At 52.8% G+C, this 18,713-nt stretch overlaps 1 protein-coding gene across 3 annotated transcripts in view; it reads right to left on the bottom strand.

The window, feature by feature from the left end:
- LOC122382408 overlaps positions 1-15,726 on the bottom strand; it is a 90,536-nt gene extending 74,810 nt beyond the window's left edge. The window contains exons 1-2 of one of the 3 annotated variants that reach the window (XM_043367692.1): positions 15,578-15,726; positions 1,109-5,470 (exon numbers count right to left, since the gene is read on the bottom strand). In XM_043367692.1, the coding sequence (XP_043223627.1) occupies positions 1,109-5,432 (4,324 nt within the window). In that variant the 5' untranslated portion in view covers positions 5,433-5,470; positions 15,578-15,726. Of the gene's footprint in view, positions 1-1,108; positions 5,471-5,798; positions 6,322-10,256; positions 10,554-15,577 lie in introns of those variants that run through there. The other 2 variants (XM_043367699.1, XM_043367682.1) reach the window with 2 other exon arrangements.
- Between the last annotated feature and the right edge of the window lie 2,987 nt (positions 15,727-18,713).

Raw genomic sequence — 18,713 nt, 5'->3', positions numbered from 1 at the left:
TGAAACAAGGAAATTCCTAGAATGGTGGATGCGCTGGCGCCTTTCTGGAGAGCGCAGACCCGAGCACCCGGTCCTGTTCCCATCGATGCAGAATATGTGACAGCCAACTCGGTGCATTCAGCGCCTGAAGGTGCCTACTTTACAATGCAAACTGCGCTGCAGGTACTCATGACATCGCGACAGCGGCCGCGGGTGCATTAGGGTCAGCAGTGGACCCAGCACAGTCCCCTGCGGCAGCCCGTGGTGCCGGGAGGGACGCCAGCGCACCTGCTGCACACAGTGCACGGTGTCCATGACTCCGGCGGCGACAGGGCACAGGCACGCGGTGATTAGTGGCTCGGCAGTGCCATCCGTCACTGTCTGCCGCCGGTATGCTGCGCCCACCGGGCACAGGCGCCTCGGTGGCACCCACAGGGCAGAGACGCCGCCTCCTCAGACACAGCTGCGGCGCAGGACAGTGCCGGGCGCAGTCTGAGTCAGGGAGGCGCAGTGAATTTAGAATGATGCGTTTTCAGAAAAGTAGCGCGATTCTTATTCAATATTTGTGTGTTTTCTTCTGTTTTCTGTTTTTTTGTCTTACGTCAGTACCTACGGAATTTTAAGGACTCCTTATCGCTCAGAAAACATTGATGAATGTGTGCAGAAATTAGCATTAAATGGTGGTTTTGAAAATGCGCAGGGTTCATTAGGGTCTTACGTCGGTTAACTAACGGTCTGTTATATCAAGAAAGTGACGTGGAATTCCCCTGCATGCTGGGGAATGCATTCTACGCTGGAGAGCAAACGGAAGTGGGTCTGTGGGCGCTCAGCTGCGTCGCGGCTGCCGGCAGTTCGGAGACCGGGATGTTGACACAGGAAACGAACCGGGCACCGCACACCTGGTCTCTCAGCAGTGTGCAGCGGCCCCCTGGCAAACGGCCAGCCAAACCGCCAGATACTGGCCTAGTTAGGCGTGACATCCTGAGTGAAATTGATTGAATAAAAATGAGCTAGGTAATAGGGAAATGATACCGAAGTTAACGTCCTTTACAATTATCACATAAAAAAAGAGAACACTACGACAAACCTAGTAAACAATTAAATGAAGGCCCGTTGGCCGTGCACTCACCTCTATCTGAAGCTCCGTCGGGGACTTCCAAATCGTCGGCAAACGCGGCGTCCACGGAGAGCACGCGCCGGCCGGCTGCGCGCGCCTCGGCCGGCGAGCGTCCACTGGCGCTGCGCGGCGGCTTCGGGGGCTGGCTCAGCACCGGCCTCCGCAGCACTTGGCCATACTTGCGACGGACTGGAGCGGCGCGAGCGACGCCGGCGCTCACACTTTCACCGGAGCCAGCACTGGCGGCCGCCGAGGCCGGGCGGCGGCGGCTGGCAGAGGTGACGTCACCGGTGGCCGCGCGCCGCCCACCCCCTGCCGCCGGCTCCGGGGGCGCATCGCTGCAGCCCTCCGGGGACGGACGCCGCGCCGGCTTCGCGCCGTGGCCAGACCTCTGTATTCTGGGATCATCTGGAGAGGAGTAGCGCCGCCTGGGCCCCGCTGGGTGACGCGGAGGAAGTCGGCTGGTCGTCAGAGAAGCTGAACCCCTTTGGTGGTGTCCAGACAGCTCGTCAGGCTCACGACCTGATGCGGCACTTTCTTCTTGTCTACCAAAATCATCCTCTGCTTCCTCTAGCTCCTCTTGACTTAGCTCCTCCACCTCCCCTATTTCCTCGTCTTTTCCCAGACCCTCTTCCTCCTCGCTGTCCTCTTCGTCCTCCTCCTCTTCGTCCTCTTCCTCATCATCCTCCTCTTCCTCCGAATCATTTCCTTCTTCATCTTCACCGTCAACTTCAAGTACGCATTCCAGCGGCTGTTCTTGAGGTGCCAAAATCGGTTCGATGACTGATGGAGCAGGTGTTAGTTTGTGCTGAAGTGCTCCATCCTGCTCATCCTGATACTGACCATGAATTTCTTCTTCGTCATCAAACACTTCATCTTCCACTCCGTCCTCACCTCCGATGTCTTCATATTCAGCTGCATCAGCTTCCTCGTCAGCATATCCTTTGACCCGTGTTATTTTGTGGTCGCTTACTTCAGTCGAAGGTCCTTGATCTTCCCTATCTGAGGTATATTCCTGCTGATGCTGCTTTGTCTCCTTCTTTGCAGCAGGTCGTGACTTTTCGTTCCTTCTTGGGAAATCATGTTGATTCTCTTTCATCATCCGGTCTGTCTGATTGCTGTCAAACAGGCCATGTTCGCTGTTTGCCTGTTTCGTTTGGAGTGACTCGTTTTCTATGTGAATTGGTAGAGGAGTGAAATGATGGGGAATTTTCTCCTCAAAGCCACCAGTGGCAAACTCATCAGTCGAATCAACTGAGGAATGCCGTCTTTTGGAGATGTATTCCTGCCGTTCTTCGTTCTCTTGAGGTGTAGGTATATCCGAGATAGATTTCCGTCTCCCATGTCGGCTGCCCACCCTTACCGGCCCATGCTTTTCTTCCGGCTCAAGTACAGAACTTCGTCGCATGAGCTGTCCCAGTGGCCAGTGAGACTTGTGCTTATGGCCGGCGGTACCTTGCCGTGACTTCGGCGATTCTTTGGTGGCGTCTTTTTGAGTGGTTCTTTTCACAGTCCTTGAATCGATGCGTGCATCTGGTTTTGGTTTCTCTGGGGATTCAACCGTTCTCCGGGATGGTTCTGGCGTTCTCTTCTCTGTTACGGCTGCGACATTATTTCTCTGTCCGCGAAAGCTGGAAGAAACGGATGGTGGGGTCGACCTCAGAGCTTTACCCTTCATAGCCTTTTTAGGGACGAGCGAAACTGTCTGGCGATTGAAGGGCGCGTTACGTCCCGGTCTTCGTTGACGAGCTGATGCAATGGATTGCTGTCGTTCAGTTCGGGGGGCCCTGTCCGCGGAGGAGGAGCGGTGCCTTGTTGTCGACGGTTGTACTAGTAGCCTTTTTTCCAGTGAGTTGTCGCTTTGTCTCTTCAGGAGCACGGGTCGTGACCGCTGCTGAGACGGCGGCTTCGGTGGCACTTGTGATGCCGATGGCCCCGCGACATCTGAGCTCTCTGATGCACCCAACCTTCTTCGGACTACACCTCCACCCCGAGGACGGCTAACAGGCGTTGATGGCGCGCTGACTTGTGGCGTGATTTGTCGACCGTTTGCTGTGGCTTTCCCAGGACTGTCCTGTTTCGCTGCACGTTGTTTGGTCTCCCTCGGGAGGGTGTTGGTAGGGGTCTGTGGAGTGACCTTGTGAGAAGCGCGAATGACCTGTGGGGTTGTTGGTTTTGTCCCGGATTGATTTGCACGACCTTTACGTGTCTGGACAGGGGTGTCCGCTCCACCAACAGGTATTCGCCCCACCTTCATCGAGTTTGATCGGGAAGGAACGGTGCCGGGACGTTGCCCTTGTGGTCTTGCGGAATCAACTGATGTGCGCCGCATTCCACTTCCTCGACTTTTGTCTACACCAGATACTTGCCTAGTCATGCTGGGAGTGGTAGGGGTCCTCAAAGAATCACGCCTCGTTGTCTGTGGCACTGCATTTACGGTGTATTTGCCCTTGGCTTTCAGCGCATCTTCAGCAGTTAAGGAGGCACGCCTCACCATGCGGGCAGCCAAATTACCAACCTTATTTTTGCGTGCTTCTGAAGACCCTGGTGGGTCAGTTGGAGGGCCGGAACTTGAACCATTTACTTTGCTGACGTCAAGGCTTTCTGAGGTGCTTCGTTCTCTGGAGCGACCTCTTCCAAGCACTTTCCGTTTCACGGACGCTACCTTGCTTGCGACATTCCTGGTCATAGAAGGCTTACGCTTGCTCTTGGAGGCTCCTTCGTCTTCGTGCTTGGAAGGAAATGTTTCAGAGGACCCGTGAGAAGACGATTTGCTCTGCACCAGCCCAGCAGGTACACCGTCCGAAAGAGAACTAGCGGATCTGGACTTCGTCGTTTGGGGATAAGGTTTTCTGTCAGTAATCGCCGTAGCGCTCCCGCCGTCTGGCATTGGATGGATTGGTCCCGATGCAGACAGGAAAGGAGTAGGAGCCCTATCAAGTGCCGACTCTGCACTAATGCTCTCAGATAGGCGTTTGGCAGGTTGCGCCTGGAAGTGAGTGGAGCTGGACACTCGGTCAGGTACGGATTCGGCGCTGCAGGTGGTGGATCTCGGACTGTCAGGTCTTGAGCGCTCACGAGAGGTTGCGGTAACCATCTCATCAGGGACTGAGCCTGCGCTGGCTAGCACCGGAGTCGTTGGCTTTGATTGGGACATTGTTCTTCTCGATGCGTGCGACTTGTCTGAGACTAGTGACTCAACTGACCGTGACACTTGCCTGTCAGTGGATGCAATGACTGAGCGCTCATAGCTGCGCTTCCTTCTCCCCGAGGTCTCATTGGTCTTACCCTGTGATCGTTGGGTTTCCTTTAGCTCCCTAGCTTTTCTCTGAGCTTCCGCCGTTTTCTTGAGAGTTCTTATGGTGGGTTTTCTATCCTGGCGTTTCTGCACGACGGCTGACTTCCTCTTGACGCTAGGAAGCTCAGCTGTGGGCCTTGTAACTCTGGAATATGTCAAGCTGCCATGGGCGGTTTCCCTTGCTATTGTGCTTTCCGATGCGATCGATAGGCTGGACTCAGTTTCTAGATCGCTGTCCCCCTGCTTGTTGAGGGTGATCGGGCTGGCAGTTCGGCTGGGTTGTACTTTCCTTTGAGCACCGGACACCCTATCCTCCACACTGTACCCTGAGTCCATGCCCTGCAAACGAGCACGCTTTAGTGCTGATGCAGCTGCCCTCCTTGTCTGGCCGTTCGAGGCTGCATTGCTACCCTTTCTTTTGACGACATCTCGACCGGTTGCTGAGCCTTGGTGCCTAGATTTCTGAACGGCCTTCTTACCCCGAATTGTCCGATCACTTGGTGCGTCAGAAACGGACTCGGTAGTCGTGTTCAGCATAATCTCAGGCTGCGTCTGTCCCGAAGGAAACGAGTCGTCCGAGGCCAGCGACACGTTGGACCACTCCTCTTCGTTGTCGTCTCCTCGCGCAGTTTGCGGATGAGGAGGGACTACCGGCTCGTCAGAAACAGCGTCACCAGTCGTCGTGTGCAACGCCTCCTCAGGTAGCGTCTTTTCCGAGACGAACGACCCGTCGGAGGCCAGCGACTGATTCGACCACTCCTCTTCCTCTTCTCTGGTAGTCAGCGGAGGAGGAGGAACGACCGGAGGCCGCTGATCCTCCTCGTCTGAGTCACTCATCATCTCCCGCTCTTCCAGAGGAAGCACAGCAAGCCGAGCCTCGGAGAGCTCTGATGAAGGCCTGGAGGAGAGGGACGCGCCGTGTGCCTCGTCGCCCGTGGTGAAGTACCCCGAGTCTGTCTTATCGGGTGACTGTTTGGCCTCCTTATTTCGCGCCTGTGGCCGCTTGTCGCGCATAGTGGCGCCCACCAGTGACGTCATTCTCGGTCCGGGTGGTGTGACGTCACAGCTTGGAGCACCTGTGGGAAGAAGAGGAGCGTTAGCGCGAGCCATGTCGATAACTAAGCTCAGTTAGGTACGTATAGGTAGGTCTCTCTAAATTCAGTTTCCTTGCGGTTTAGTATCAGTTTTCCTCTTGGCCTACTTTGGCACGTGTTTTGTAGGTTGGGCATTGAAGAAGGGTTGAATGGCTACGTGTAGCGAGTGTAATGTAAAAAAAAATGTTTTTTGGTTTTGTTTTCGGTCTTATTCAGTTCGGCGACTTTGATGAAATGAATAATTCTTGTAAGTATGCACTGTGTCATCAGTAGACATAGGTAACTCGGAGATAGTTCATCTTTAACTTACATGCCGACAAATCACGAAGAAAAAAGCAATGTATTTCTGCTTATTGCCGCTCATCATAGGTTGCTTGGCTTCACGCCTGGCAAGCAGCTTACTGAAACCCTCGCACTCTGCATGTGCCCGTTATTTTCCGCATTACTCAATGGTCGTTCCGCTAACCCTCGTGCTGCCAGAAGGCCTCACGCATGGACGACAGCTTTGCAACACTGACTGACTATTGCACCATGATTCCAAAGCGCAACAGGCTGCGTGGGCTGACTTGCCGAAGCTCCAGCGCTATCACACAAACATCATGGCTAATTAAACCTCTCATCGCCCTGATGCAGTTTTCAGCAGCGACAGTAAGTTACCGGGAGCACACGACATTCACCGCAGAGTTTTTGCGCTCCGCACCACACACAGTCACAGATAGACAGAGTCACTGCAGTCACCCCGCGGCGACTCCCCGCTCGCTCCCCTCGCCCCGAGGCACGGGCCGGCACTAGCTCGTTGCCAGCCCTCACCCTCACCCTCCTCTCGGTGCACTGTAAACTCTGCAGACGAGGACGACGAATGCGGCCGTCTGTTCTGAGACGCTGTGACGCAGAGAGGAAATCAACAGAGGCGGCGGCGCCGTCGCGACGACGATACACTGATGATCGTTCTCGTCCTGCGCACCTTCTGCAAACAAACAGGCTGTGTTTCTCGGCCGGCCGTGGACAGCGCCGGGTCCCGGGGATCGACCAGGTTTGTCTGGACAGGAGCGAGAGAAGGTTTACATGCGGTTGGCTCTGATCTGCCGCCGCTTGAGGTTCTGTCCCATCTCTGTGATTCGCTCATGATCCTGTGGTCTGTCCCGACTCGGTGGTCCGCCGGTCCTTAGTCAGCGGTCCGCTGACCGGTAATTTCGTGGTCGGCGGAACGCGATCCTCCGATCCAGGGTCCCCGGTGCGCCGATCCGCCGCCCCGCTCCGCGGACCGCCGCCTTGATGTCTCGGATTATCCGCGGCCGGCCGTGCGCCGCCCGAGTAATCGCGTTTCGTGATGTTGGGTAACCGGCCACACGCCCTTCCAATCGGCGCGACGAATCCATTTGGACGGCTAACGGGTGCGGACGGAGCGCGACTCAGAGGTCATGACCTCCGCGCCGCGCACCGACGCGACCGCCACGCTCTCCGCCGGTCGTCGGCGACCGATTCTGACCAAAGCTCGCTGGTCGCGCGTGCGAGCTGCCAGCTGAAAATGCAGCCAATATGTGATCACGTGACTCGACTGCGCCTCGCTCTGCCGGTCGGCAGTTCACACGAGCTGGGCGGAGCACGCGTGCATCAAATCGGGCCCGACTGATCCCCGGTTCGGCCGCACATGGGACTCTCAAGGAGAGCCGCCCGCAGCCGGAGAGACGGGGTCGCCCGAGTGTCGGCGGGACGCTGAGTCGCCGGATATCGAGCCCGGCTTTGTCGGCCTTCGTTGGTGCGACGGTCGAACGTGGTTGGTTGAGTCAGAGAGTGATGGATAGGAGACAGCGTATCAACGTATTTGAGCACGACGTATCAACATCCGGGTCGTCGCAATGACGAAGTACTGACAGAATGATCAATGCCGCGTCACGGGCGGCCATCGGTCGGCCGGACCGCACAGGAAAACACGCATTTTTAGCTATGCTGCAACTGAGTCCACATATGCGATATCGTGGAAATGGCTAACGGAAACCGGGTGAAACGACGTCTTTTATCATTTGGCTGTTATAGTAGATTGTGATGCCAGTCGTTGAAACTTGAGTTGCAGTAAACCGAATCAATGTTTTAAGCGTAGATCCGCGTCTTTTTTTCCAAATTAGAACAAGCAAGATCTCTTGAACGTTGAAATATTGTTATGTTATGCTATTGCTGAAACGTTTAAATTATATATAACATTTTTCTTAGTACATACGAGAAAACCGCATTCTTCCTTGCAGTTTGTAGGTATATAGGTATGTAAGTAGTTTTGTCAGACAGCATTTAGATGGCCCAGGGCAGTACCCTGAACTTGCCGCCTGTCTCTGGATCAGCTCTGGGGTCCGCTTTGTCCGCTAGCGATACAGCACAAATGAACGGCACGTCTGGTCACTGATGCCCTATACACAAACATCTCATCTGGGAATACATGCGTCCCCATCCCGCTCGCTGAATTCCAGATCTATTTTCTGTCACCGCGTGATTCAGTGCCGACCTATCAAAACACTATCACTCTCCATCACGTACAGGGAGTTCACATGTCAACAAACCGCGGCAGGCGCGCAATATTTCACCGAACCCGGCGGCACATGCACCCCGGCCGCGTCCGTACGTGATTCAGCCGACATTCGAGACAGGCCCCCTCTCGCCCCCCTGGTGGCGGAGGATTTGACCCAGTCTGCCGGAACCCTGACACAGTTCAGCGCCGGGCGCGAGAGAATCTCCGGCGCCGCTGGTCCAGTCGCTCACATTGACAAGGAGCTGTTGCCACCAGGCGGTGATCAACAGGCGTTTGGCGATGGCAGCAGCCCATCTCTTGCTTTCCTCTCTTGCCGCCGCTGCCGCTTTGGAGCGGTGGGCGGTGGGCTATATGAATGTCTCTCGGTTGTCTCAGTTGGTAGGGAGTGACAGAGACGGACAGAGACAGACGGCTCTCCGTCGCTCAGCGGAGACATTGACAGAGGGAGACAGAGTCCCGATCGGCAGCAGAGTGGGGAGCGGAGAGAGAGAGAGAGAGAGAGAGAGAGAGAGAGAGAGAGAGAGAGAGAGAGAGAGAGAGAGAGAGAGAGAGAGAGAGAGAGAGAGAGAGAGAGAGAGAGAGAGAGAGAGAGAGAGAGAGAGAGAGAGAGAGAGAGAGAGAGAGAGAGAGAGAGAGAGAGAGAGAGAGAGAGAGAGAGAGAGAGAGAGAGAGAGAGAGAGAGAGAGAGAGAGAGAGAGAGAGAGAGAGAGAGAGAGAGAGAGAGAGAGAGAGAGAGAGAGAGAGAGAGAGAGAGAGAGAGAGAGAGAGAGAGAGAGAGAGAGAGAGAGAGAGAGAGAGAGAGAGAGAGAGAGAGAGAGAGAGAGAGAGAGAGAGAGAGAGAGAGAGAGAGAGAGAGAGAGAGAGAGAGAGAGAGAGAGAGAGAGAGAGAGAGAGAGAGAGAGAGAGGAGAGAGAGAGAGAGAGAGAGAGAGAGAGAGAGAGAGAGAGAGAGAGAGAGAGAGAGAGAGGAGAGAGAGAGAGAGAGAGAGAGAGAGAGAGAGAGAGAGAGGAGAGAGAGAGAGAGAGAGAGAGAGAGAGAGAGAGAGAGAGAGAGAGAGAGAGAGAGAGAGAGAGAGAGAGAGAGAGAGAGAGAGAGAGAGAGAGAGAGAGAGAGAGAGAGAGAGAGAGAGAGAGAGAGAGAGAGAGAGAGAGAGAGAGAGAGAGAGAGAGAGAGAGAGAGAGAGAGAGAGAGAGAGAGAGAGAGAGAGAGAGAGAGAGAGAGAGAGAGAGAGAGAGAGAGAGAGAGAGAGAGGAGAGAGAGAGAGAGAGAGAGAGAGAGAGAGAGAGAGAGAGAGAGAGAGAGAGAGAGAGAGAGAGAGAGAGAGAGAGAGAGAGAGAGAGAGAGAGGAGAGAGAGAGAGAGAGAGAGAGAGAGAGAGAGAGAGAGAGAGAGAGAGAGAGAGAGAGAGAGAGAGAGAGAGAGAGAGAGAGAGAGAGAGGAGAGAGAGAGAGAGAGAGAGAGAGAGAGAGAGAGAGAGAGAGAGAGAGAGGAGAGAGAGAGAGAGAGAGAGAGAGAGAGAGAGAGAGAGAGAGAGAGAGAGAGAGGAGAGAGAGAGAGAGAGAGAGAGAGAGAGAGAGAGAGAGAGAGAGAGAGAGAGGAGTGAAGACAGTCCAGGGAACGTGACGGATGACACTGGGAACAGGTGACAGCCAACGTCAGTCTCTAATAGAGATCAAAGCCTGACAGTCAACGGTACTTGAATAATGGCCCGGCAAATAACTTTGATAACGAAGCAGTCGTCGGCGATTTCTGGAGCAGGAGAACAGAACTGGAGCATCACGACAATGACCTGTCAACAAGAACCACGGTCGTCGTAACAAAGCGACCGGCAGCCGTGATCCCAGAAGAAAAGAACAGCGACGCGTCACCCTGAGATGTCATTCGACATCACGGCGCCATGCTTGTGGCATCGGCTTCCTGCCGCAGAGCGACCCTGCAGAGCCTGACAAAGCAGACCGCCTCGGGTACAGGATGGGGAGTGTGGTGGTCCGATGCATGTGGCGACTGCGGTAGATCCCAGGCGGCTGCTGGGCTCCTGTGCGACTGGTGATCCCAAAGGCACCACATCAGTGGATACCGCCTGACCGCTGGGGGTCGAGAGTGGTGCCCGCAGACGTCCTTTCGGAGCAAAGAGGGATGGCACGAGAGATGACAAGGACAGTTGCGAGTTGAGATTCTTATAAATGTGCAGTGACGTGAAAACGTGCAACGGAAGCGGAACTTTCGAAAATGTTTTGATGATGCTTACCGTTATCGCTAATGTCCTCTCTGATTCCTCGGACAAATCAGTTACACATATTTGTATCCATCTTCACTGCAACAACACACGTATCTCACCCGTAGAATACCGGAAGTTACACAACCAACACCACTTCCGCCACCCTTACGACCACCACCAGCACCACACACACCAGTCTCTGACCTCCCGTCACCACCGTCACCACATGGCTGGCACCGGGCCGCGTCCATCGGCCTCGACGCGTCGGCACCGGCGGCGAAGGCGTCTGGCACGCGCGCGCGTGGCGCACGTGTGGCGGCCGGCGGGCGTCTGCCGGCGGCGCGGGCGGCTCCGCCGAGCCGGAGGGCCATTTGTTGACGGCCAGCAGCCGCCATCCGTCAGCGCCGCTGGCCGCTGCAGCGGCGCCGCTTCCGGCAGCCGGCCGAGAGGCGGCCTTTTTAGTGTCCCCGCGCACAGAGTCCTCACGGTGTGACAGGTGGGAGGATAGATTGGGAGGAAGGTGGGTGGGAGGACGAGGGAGATACGGGAGGACATGTGGGAGGTGGTCTGAGGACATGTTTCCGGAGGAGAGAGGACAGGTGGGCAGGGCTGCCTGTGTCTTATCGGTTCCACTGGTGATGGCTGGGTGCCAAGGAGATGGTATTGTGTCAGAACAGGTGGGAGGAACAGCGGCAAGACTGGGTCAGAGAGACTGAGAACGCACGGCAAGTGTCGGTGCTGGCCCGTGGCAGCCGGAGCGCGTTATTTGGTTTGGTTTGAATGAGAGGTGAATGGCAGAAAATAAGATACATGCGTACATTTGACAGTTTTTTTAAATATTTTTTCTTACAAACAAGTTTTTTATAATTTTGCGAGGAGGATACCTATACCTTATACCAATCTCTTGCCATGCTAACCACCACACCGATTTCATAAGGCTCGGTGAACTGAACGTTTTCTATTCACGTTTAACTCATAGAGGAGTACGTGTACATGTGTAATTCTGGCACTTTTGCATCGTTTCTGGTCTGGATGTAAGTTGCTACCTACAACTAATTTGCGTAGCTTCCATCATGGTTTGTTCTTATGTGAGGTGCAACAATATGAGTCCTTGATGACGTAGGTAACACACAAAAAAGCATTGTAAACGCCGACGCAATAGTAATCAGCGCTAGAACTTTGACCGCCGATACTTGGATTGCCTCGGAGTCTCGTCAGCTAAAAACAGTGTTCAGCTCTGGCGAGTTACAGATAAGTCTTCACATGGTCTTTAGTCACCCTCTCAATACATACGATGCAACGGTGAACACTGAACAGCATCTAAAATGCCAGAATATTGTGATTGTGATACAGTGAAAAAAAATATGTCTAAGACTGAAGCGTTTCACTTTTTTGTTTCGTAGGACTAAGACATCCTAGAAAATAAGTAAAAAACATTACACAAATGATAGAACGCTCTGTGAATTTCCAGGCCAAATGAAGACGAAGGTCCGATAGCAAAGATAGGTTATTACGAAGTGGTAAGTTCCTAAATGGGCCCCGTCAACGTTACAGGCAACGTGCAATGTGCATTGTGCAGATTGCATGTATGCAATTGCTTTTGTAAGACCAATGTGCGATGATCTACTAATGTACATACTTAACCTTACTTACTTAACCATTTTCGATCGATCGAAAATGTAAACCCTTAAAACAGTTCTCCGACCAGTCTACACCAGGGCATATTTTAACATACTGACTGCGTCCCATTTTGGGACGCAGCCCCCTGCCTTTGGGACGTAGCCCTCGCGAAATTTGGACCACTGCGTCCCACACTGAAATGCCACGGTTTCAGCCGAAAAGTGCGAGCAAAAATAAGTAACATGCCTCGGTCTTTTACTGTGTAAAAGATGTTGGCTTTCCGATTGCTTTGTGGCCTGATTTACTATGTACCTAAGCACATACATGCCCTCTCCAGTCCTTGTGCCCTGCCCTACCCTTGGTCATACACCTTATTATGTTCTTCCCTACTATACCCCTAGGATATGTGCCCTGCCCAGTGCCCTGTCCTTAGGTCTTGTACCTTGCCCTGCCCTTTCTTCAGGCCCTGTGCCCCGCTCTGCCCTGCCCTCAAACACGATACTTTATATATTCTGCCTAGAAATTTGATGCGCTGCCTTCCCGTCTTTTGGCCCCGTGCCCTGCCCTACCCTAGTTTGAGGCCCCGTGCCCTTCGCTGCCCTCAAGCCTTGTGACACGTCCTGCCATCAGACCCCGTGCCGCTGCCTTGTCTTCAGGTAATGTGCCCTGCCCTGCCATCAGGCCTTGTGCCTTCCCATGTCCTCATGCCCCGGCCCCGCGCCCATCCTCGAGCCTAATGCCTTGCCCTGTCTCAGGCCCTGTCCTGTCCTGTTCTGCTTCCAGGCCTCATAAACATTGCCCTGCCATTAGACCCTGTGTCCTATTCTGCCATTAAGCCTTATGCGTTGTATCGCCCTCAGGCCCGTGCCCTGCCTCGCCCTAAGTTGCTGTGCTCTGCCCTGTCGTCAGGCCTTGTGCCGTCCCATGCCATCAGACCCTGTGTCCTACTCTGCCCTCAAGCCCTGTATTCTGCATTGCCCTAAGGTCTCGTGTCCCATGCCCGCTCTCAGGCGCTGTGCCCTGCCCTGTCATCAGGCCCTGTGGTGTCTCCCGCCCTCAGGTCCCGTGCCGTTTCCCGTCCTCATGCCCCGTGCCCTTACCTGTCCTCAGAACCCGTGCTTTGTTCTGCCTCCATGCCCTGAGCCTTGCCCTGCCCTCAGGCCCCATACCCTGGCCCTGTTTCACCGGTGATAGCAGCACGCCGCAATTACACGTGTCAAATTGGGTTTCCATGGAGACATCAACAGGCCCATTGCTCAAACACTACCACAAGTATGACGTCAGCTCGCGGAATTTGATAGCAGCGTCCGTGAAGCACCGCCCACGTCTTGTCATACCTTCGGGGCCCGAAGGTATGACAAGACGTGGGCGGTGTTTCGGGCCTTGTGCCATACCTGTGTCTTATGTCTTGCTCTACCTTTAGGTACTATTTCTTGCCCTGCTCTAAGATCCTGCGTGTTGCCCTGCCATCAGGTGTGTTGATCATCAGGTGTTCTAAGGCCCTGTGTCTTGCACTACTCTCCAGCCTTGTGTAATGATAGCCTCAGACCCGCGCCTTGCCTTGCCCTCGGACCCTGCATCCTACCCAGCCCTCAAGTATCCGTCTTAGCTTAGCTTCATGGCCTGTGCCTGCCCTGTCCTTAGGGCTCAGACTCTGTGTCCTGCCTTCCCTAAAGTCCTGTTTAGAGATGTCAAGTTGGAGCCCGCAGGCCCGGAGCCTGGCCTAAAATCCGGCCCTACAGGGCTTTTGCATGCACAGTGGATTGTATCATTGTTTTGAGGTACCTCATCGAAACGCATCGACTGATATGCGACATGATCTATCTTGGTCACGAAATGACCTTAATGTGAGGTCAAGTTCTTCTGACCTTGACATTTCGAGGTAAAAATGAGAGAAGAATGATTTTGGCAAACGAAAATTCTCTACCCTTTTTAGTTCAAAAGCTTTTCATGAAACCTATATTGACAAAAATTGTAATTTTACCCGTTTTTGGCTATGGAGCCTGAACGGTTGATCTGAACTCAATCCTGACGAAATATTGACGAAAGAGCTGTTCAAGATATATTGATTGCTTTTCTCCTGTCGATTGCGCCCTCCTAGCTATCATAGTTTTTGAGATACCGGCACGTTTTCCGAAAAAAAAATTTCGCATCATTGCGAAGTTTGACATTTGATGGCATACGGTCAGATCAGGGCCGTCATTGCCGTCTGGCCATAGGAGGATATAGAGGGGGCCACGGGTCCATGCTCCCCCCCCAAAGCGCCCGGAACTGGCACAAAATCGACACATTTCTGGGCATAATAATTAAGCAAAGGAACTTCCATTGGGAAAAGTTTGGGTTATATTACATGATAGGCAGTAAGGAAGCGAAATCCGAAGCATCCAAAGCATCCGTTCATCCAAAGCATTAATCTATGATGGATTTTTTATGTAGCTTTAAAATCCGATGATTTTTTGTCACAACTTAGGTGGGTACTGTTTGACCTTACGTCATCTAATTATTTCAAATACATAGTATCTTCAATGCAAATTGGCCATGTTTCACACGTCAACCTCTATTTTGAATCGATTGATAAGGGTGAAAAACGCATGAAGAGACGTATGTATCACATTTTAATCATGTGCATATTCATTTTTATTCTATAAGCATAGGTACAATTTAGTGCGTCAAGGGAGGTCAAACACGCCCAACGCCGTTCAGGAAAACGAGTGACTAACAACAATGTAAATGTCATTTTAAGTCGCCGGTCCGCCCTTTGAATGCGGATAAAGAACGCACTACGACTTGGCGAATTTCGAGACTGGCCAAAAGCAATCACAGCCCGCTCCCAACATCCCGCTTGCAGTGCCCCTCCACCAGCACACTACACAATGTATCTGTACATTATCTCACTTGCATTATATACTATTTCGCTTGCAATGTGCCCTTTTCGATCAAAGCGTGTGCCCTATGCCACCTTTGGGACGCAGTGAAAAATCCTTAAAATATGCCCTGGTCTACACATTTGTTACAACCATCTGATTGCCGTTCTTGAACAGGGATTATTCCTAATTGGTCGCTGCTGGTACTAATTTGCAGGATACTATCTGTGCAAAGCCTTGATCTTGTGGAATTCTCGCTCAGTTACTGGCCGAGGTGTGGGAAAATGTCCTCCGAAGCCGTCTAATCACGCGCGACCCCGGCTCCTTGACCCACCAGACGGGCGGACACTGCGGGTAATTGGGGAGCGCGGGGTACCTATAGATCGTATCCTAGTGTTTTCCCAGGGTTTGTACGCTTCATTCGGCAGCTGTTCAGAATGTTCGCAATGCCAAAATCAGTCAAGCTTGTTACGCTTCTTGTCACTTGGGTAGAACGAACTTGGGTAGGTTTTAGCACGCGTTTCTCAGGATTGGACTAAATGGAAATTTCCAACGATCAAATTATAACAAAATAAAGTATAATTCAGGGACATGCGAACGATTGATGTAACCTTTGTTGTTTTAGTATATACCAAAACAACAGCATAGATATTCACCGCACAGCGCTCTAGGCTTCAGACTGCCATATGCGATAATATACCTGCATCGTCATTCATCGGCCTAACAAATTATTACTTATACGCAGGCTAATGACATAGGATGGCATTGGATGTTAACTTCATCGATATAGCTCTGCATCCAGCAGAACTATATTGTGCATAAGTACGACGACGCCAAGTTTCCCTTGCCGTTCAGGTCATCACATACCTTCGCCGCTGCGCCTCTCAGCTGGTGTTACCTAAGGACACTGCGCCTCTACACGGGATACCTCAGGGCTCCTCCTCAGGGCACCACAACGGCCCGATCGTGACCTACGGTCCGCGCCGCTCTCGACACTCTGCCGGTCATCTGACGACAGCGACACTTCGCGAACGGTATCAGTCCGCGGCTGATAGGAGATATGCGGATTAGACTGATAGTGGGCAAGCTCAAGCTAAGCCCTCAGTCGTATGTAGTTCTGCTGCTGCCGCGCATTGCGCTCGGCTTTGCTTATCAGTTACTTCTATTGAATCTTATCTATATCTTGTCCCGTGAACAGCTGCAGATTCCCGGTATTATGCGTTTAAGCTACGAAACAATCCGTTTCTTTGTCGGAATCACAAATAGCCCAATTTATCAGGCTGGCACCATGAAGATTACTTGCAAACATAGGTGGAGACTTGTAAAGGGGTGTGGGTGTTCGGGCAACGCAAATTCCCCCGCATCAGCGCGTCGGCTCGGCTTTGGGGCCGCAGCAGACGGCGGAGGTCAAGGTCACCCGCGCTCGGCCGGCGGATTTGCGATGCCCCAACACCCACAGTTTCTTACATTTCTCCACGTATGATTGCAAGAGTAAACACTCAATAATATCATATAGACGCTTTTTAGTCTTCCCATGTAGTTCCGTGGATGGACACTCTCATTGTGTCAGCAAAACCATATCTGGAGATACTAGCAACCAGAGACATGCAAATTGACGACACAATTATGTATGCCCGTGCCCGCGATGATGCCTGTTTATTGTTACTCGTGACGAGGGTTAGGCCGTGCAAAAAAGTCCCACTTTCATTAAACTAGCTCCCATATTATCGTTTGGGTGAGTCACACACGACTTACGGGAAAATTGTGCCAGAATATCTGATAACTGTTGCATACGTATGCCGGGACGCGATTCCATGAAATCGCAGGTCTGCAGGGAGAGTACAGTTGTCTGCAACGGTCGGGGTGTGCTCAATTTTCCCATCGGACTGCCTGATTTTCCCATCGGTGTATTATCGGCTCATCATCGCCACACAGTCGAGCGCTTGGTCGGGCATTCGGTAATGCAGCTCCAACGAAGGCGCTCAGAGCAGCTCTATTGCTGGAATGGAAGTAGTTTACAATCTGACAAATGTTTGCACTCAACATTCATTGAAAGATTCGTGACTTGACTGCATACTCGTACTAGGTACCGTGGCAGCGCTCTGTCGGTTATATTGTGAATGCACCGCTTGCTAGCTTCCAAGTACGTCGATTAAAATGAGAGCGTTGGCCGGCAGAACCAGTCTTTGAGACATTAGGACTTGCCAATCCATACCGAGCTATTTGCTGTTTATTTTCCTCTAACCATTGGGCTTCGGCTTTCAGGCTTTCAGTTTTATGCTCGTCGCCTCATTCGTCGCTAACCCTTATACCTAACCACGCCGTTCCGTGTGGCGCCGTGGCCATGCTGTTGCCGTGTTGTAACCGTGCTTGGACCGTGGACGTTCTCATGCCTGCGGAACAATCAGGACTGGGAATCATACGATGTGCAGCACAGTTGCCTAGTGAGTGGAATTCACGACCTTACCACTCGGTCACTCGGTCAAGCGGGGGAATGACACGAAATGTCACAAACACCTTTCATTCCGCAGCGAAAGGTGCGCGTTGAGCGTGTGCGTTCTAGCCATCCCACCGTACTACCAGTCGCTGCACGTGCTCACGAGTGAACACTGAAGATGCAATCATTGAAAGGGCGTCACTCTATCCAGCTTTGCTGTCGAGACGCCATCGTACGGCGTTCCTATCAGTGGCGACCTGCCACTGACCGGACCATCGGGCCTGTCCGTGGGCGCGTGGGACGCCGGCGCGTGGAGGACTGGTCGGTCCGACGGCCGGGTGAACGTCCAGCCGGGAGGCGCTCGAACCATTGAGGCATGTCAATCTAACTCCGAGTGAACGGGGAGAGCTTTATCGCCTTTCTACTGGGTCTTATTGGTCGAATTACGGTAACCTACGTGTGCGTGCTACGTTACGTTGCGCAAACTTATAAGAGACATTTGATATCGCTGGCACTCGGTCGAGTGCAACGTTTAATGTTTCGGTGATCTTAAATATTTTTCCAGAAGCCTGTAAAACCTTCCATTACGTAGTTTTACTTGTAGCAGCCTGTATCGTCTCTCAATCACTAACTTCACTGTTTGCTGCACCGTTCAGTTGTACCCAGTCACGATTGTAGCGCCATAGAACGAGGCGTCGTTTTCGCCGCGTTGTCACGTTCTCAATGCCCTGGCCGTGACGCACGGCCGTCCAGCCGGTCAAACAATAGTGTGGCCGCGAAATGGCCCTCCTATGGTATGTTAACAAAACCACGAACGAGCAATTACGTACCGGTTCAGTCTAACAGTTTCACTGTCAGTTTTCCATCGGGCTATTATGACGCAGTCGGTTACACAAGTGACCGATTTCGGCACCGATGTAAAATTCACGCCATTTGGTGGCAGCTATACCAGTGCTTTTGAATGAGAATATCCATTGATAACGCAGCAACGGGGAGAGACCCGCTTCTGAGCCACAAACCTATTTCGCCTCCTTACATAAACCAGATAAATGTTGAGCCGTCACTGTTCGATCAAGACCTCACGAGGGCTGCGTGGGCTGTTCAAGTGCTCACTGCTCAGAGCATCGGAACCTTGTGTGGGCTCTATGTACAAGACTCCATGACCCGTGTGGGCTGCTCTGGAGTGGACGCAATGGGCCTGCTTCCGGAGCTGCTGAGTGCTGACTGATGTCAGTGTTCGCAAGATTCACATTTCACCGTACCCGATATCTACTCTGCTGTCACCTCGGCCGGATCTCAATGTATCGGCTGTTACCGAGGTAGGGATGCGGTGACCCCGGGTGGATGACCTGTTGACGGCACGGTTCGTTTGTCACCTACTCTGTCAGTTCCCGTGGATACGACCCCAAACAATTTGCTGAGTCTGTTCCCGTTGACAATATACCGGACGGATGGTTCGATGGTGGGGTCTGTCATGGTATAGACTTCTTGAAAACGTGACGGATGATGATTTTAGGAAGGTAATGGACGGGAACAGCGAGCGGGTACGAAACGAACCGGCTGAAC

Source organism: Amphibalanus amphitrite, unplaced genomic scaffold (genome assembly GCF_019059575.1).
Source record: "Amphibalanus amphitrite isolate SeventyFive unplaced genomic scaffold, NRLGWU_Aamphi_draft 000011F_arrow, whole genome shotgun sequence".
In the NCBI taxonomy this organism is placed as follows: Eukaryota; Metazoa; Arthropoda; class Thecostraca; order Balanomorpha; family Balanidae; genus Amphibalanus; species Amphibalanus amphitrite.
The sequence above is the reverse complement of the archived record's forward strand: the minus strand, read 5'-3'. Positions and strand labels throughout refer to the sequence as shown.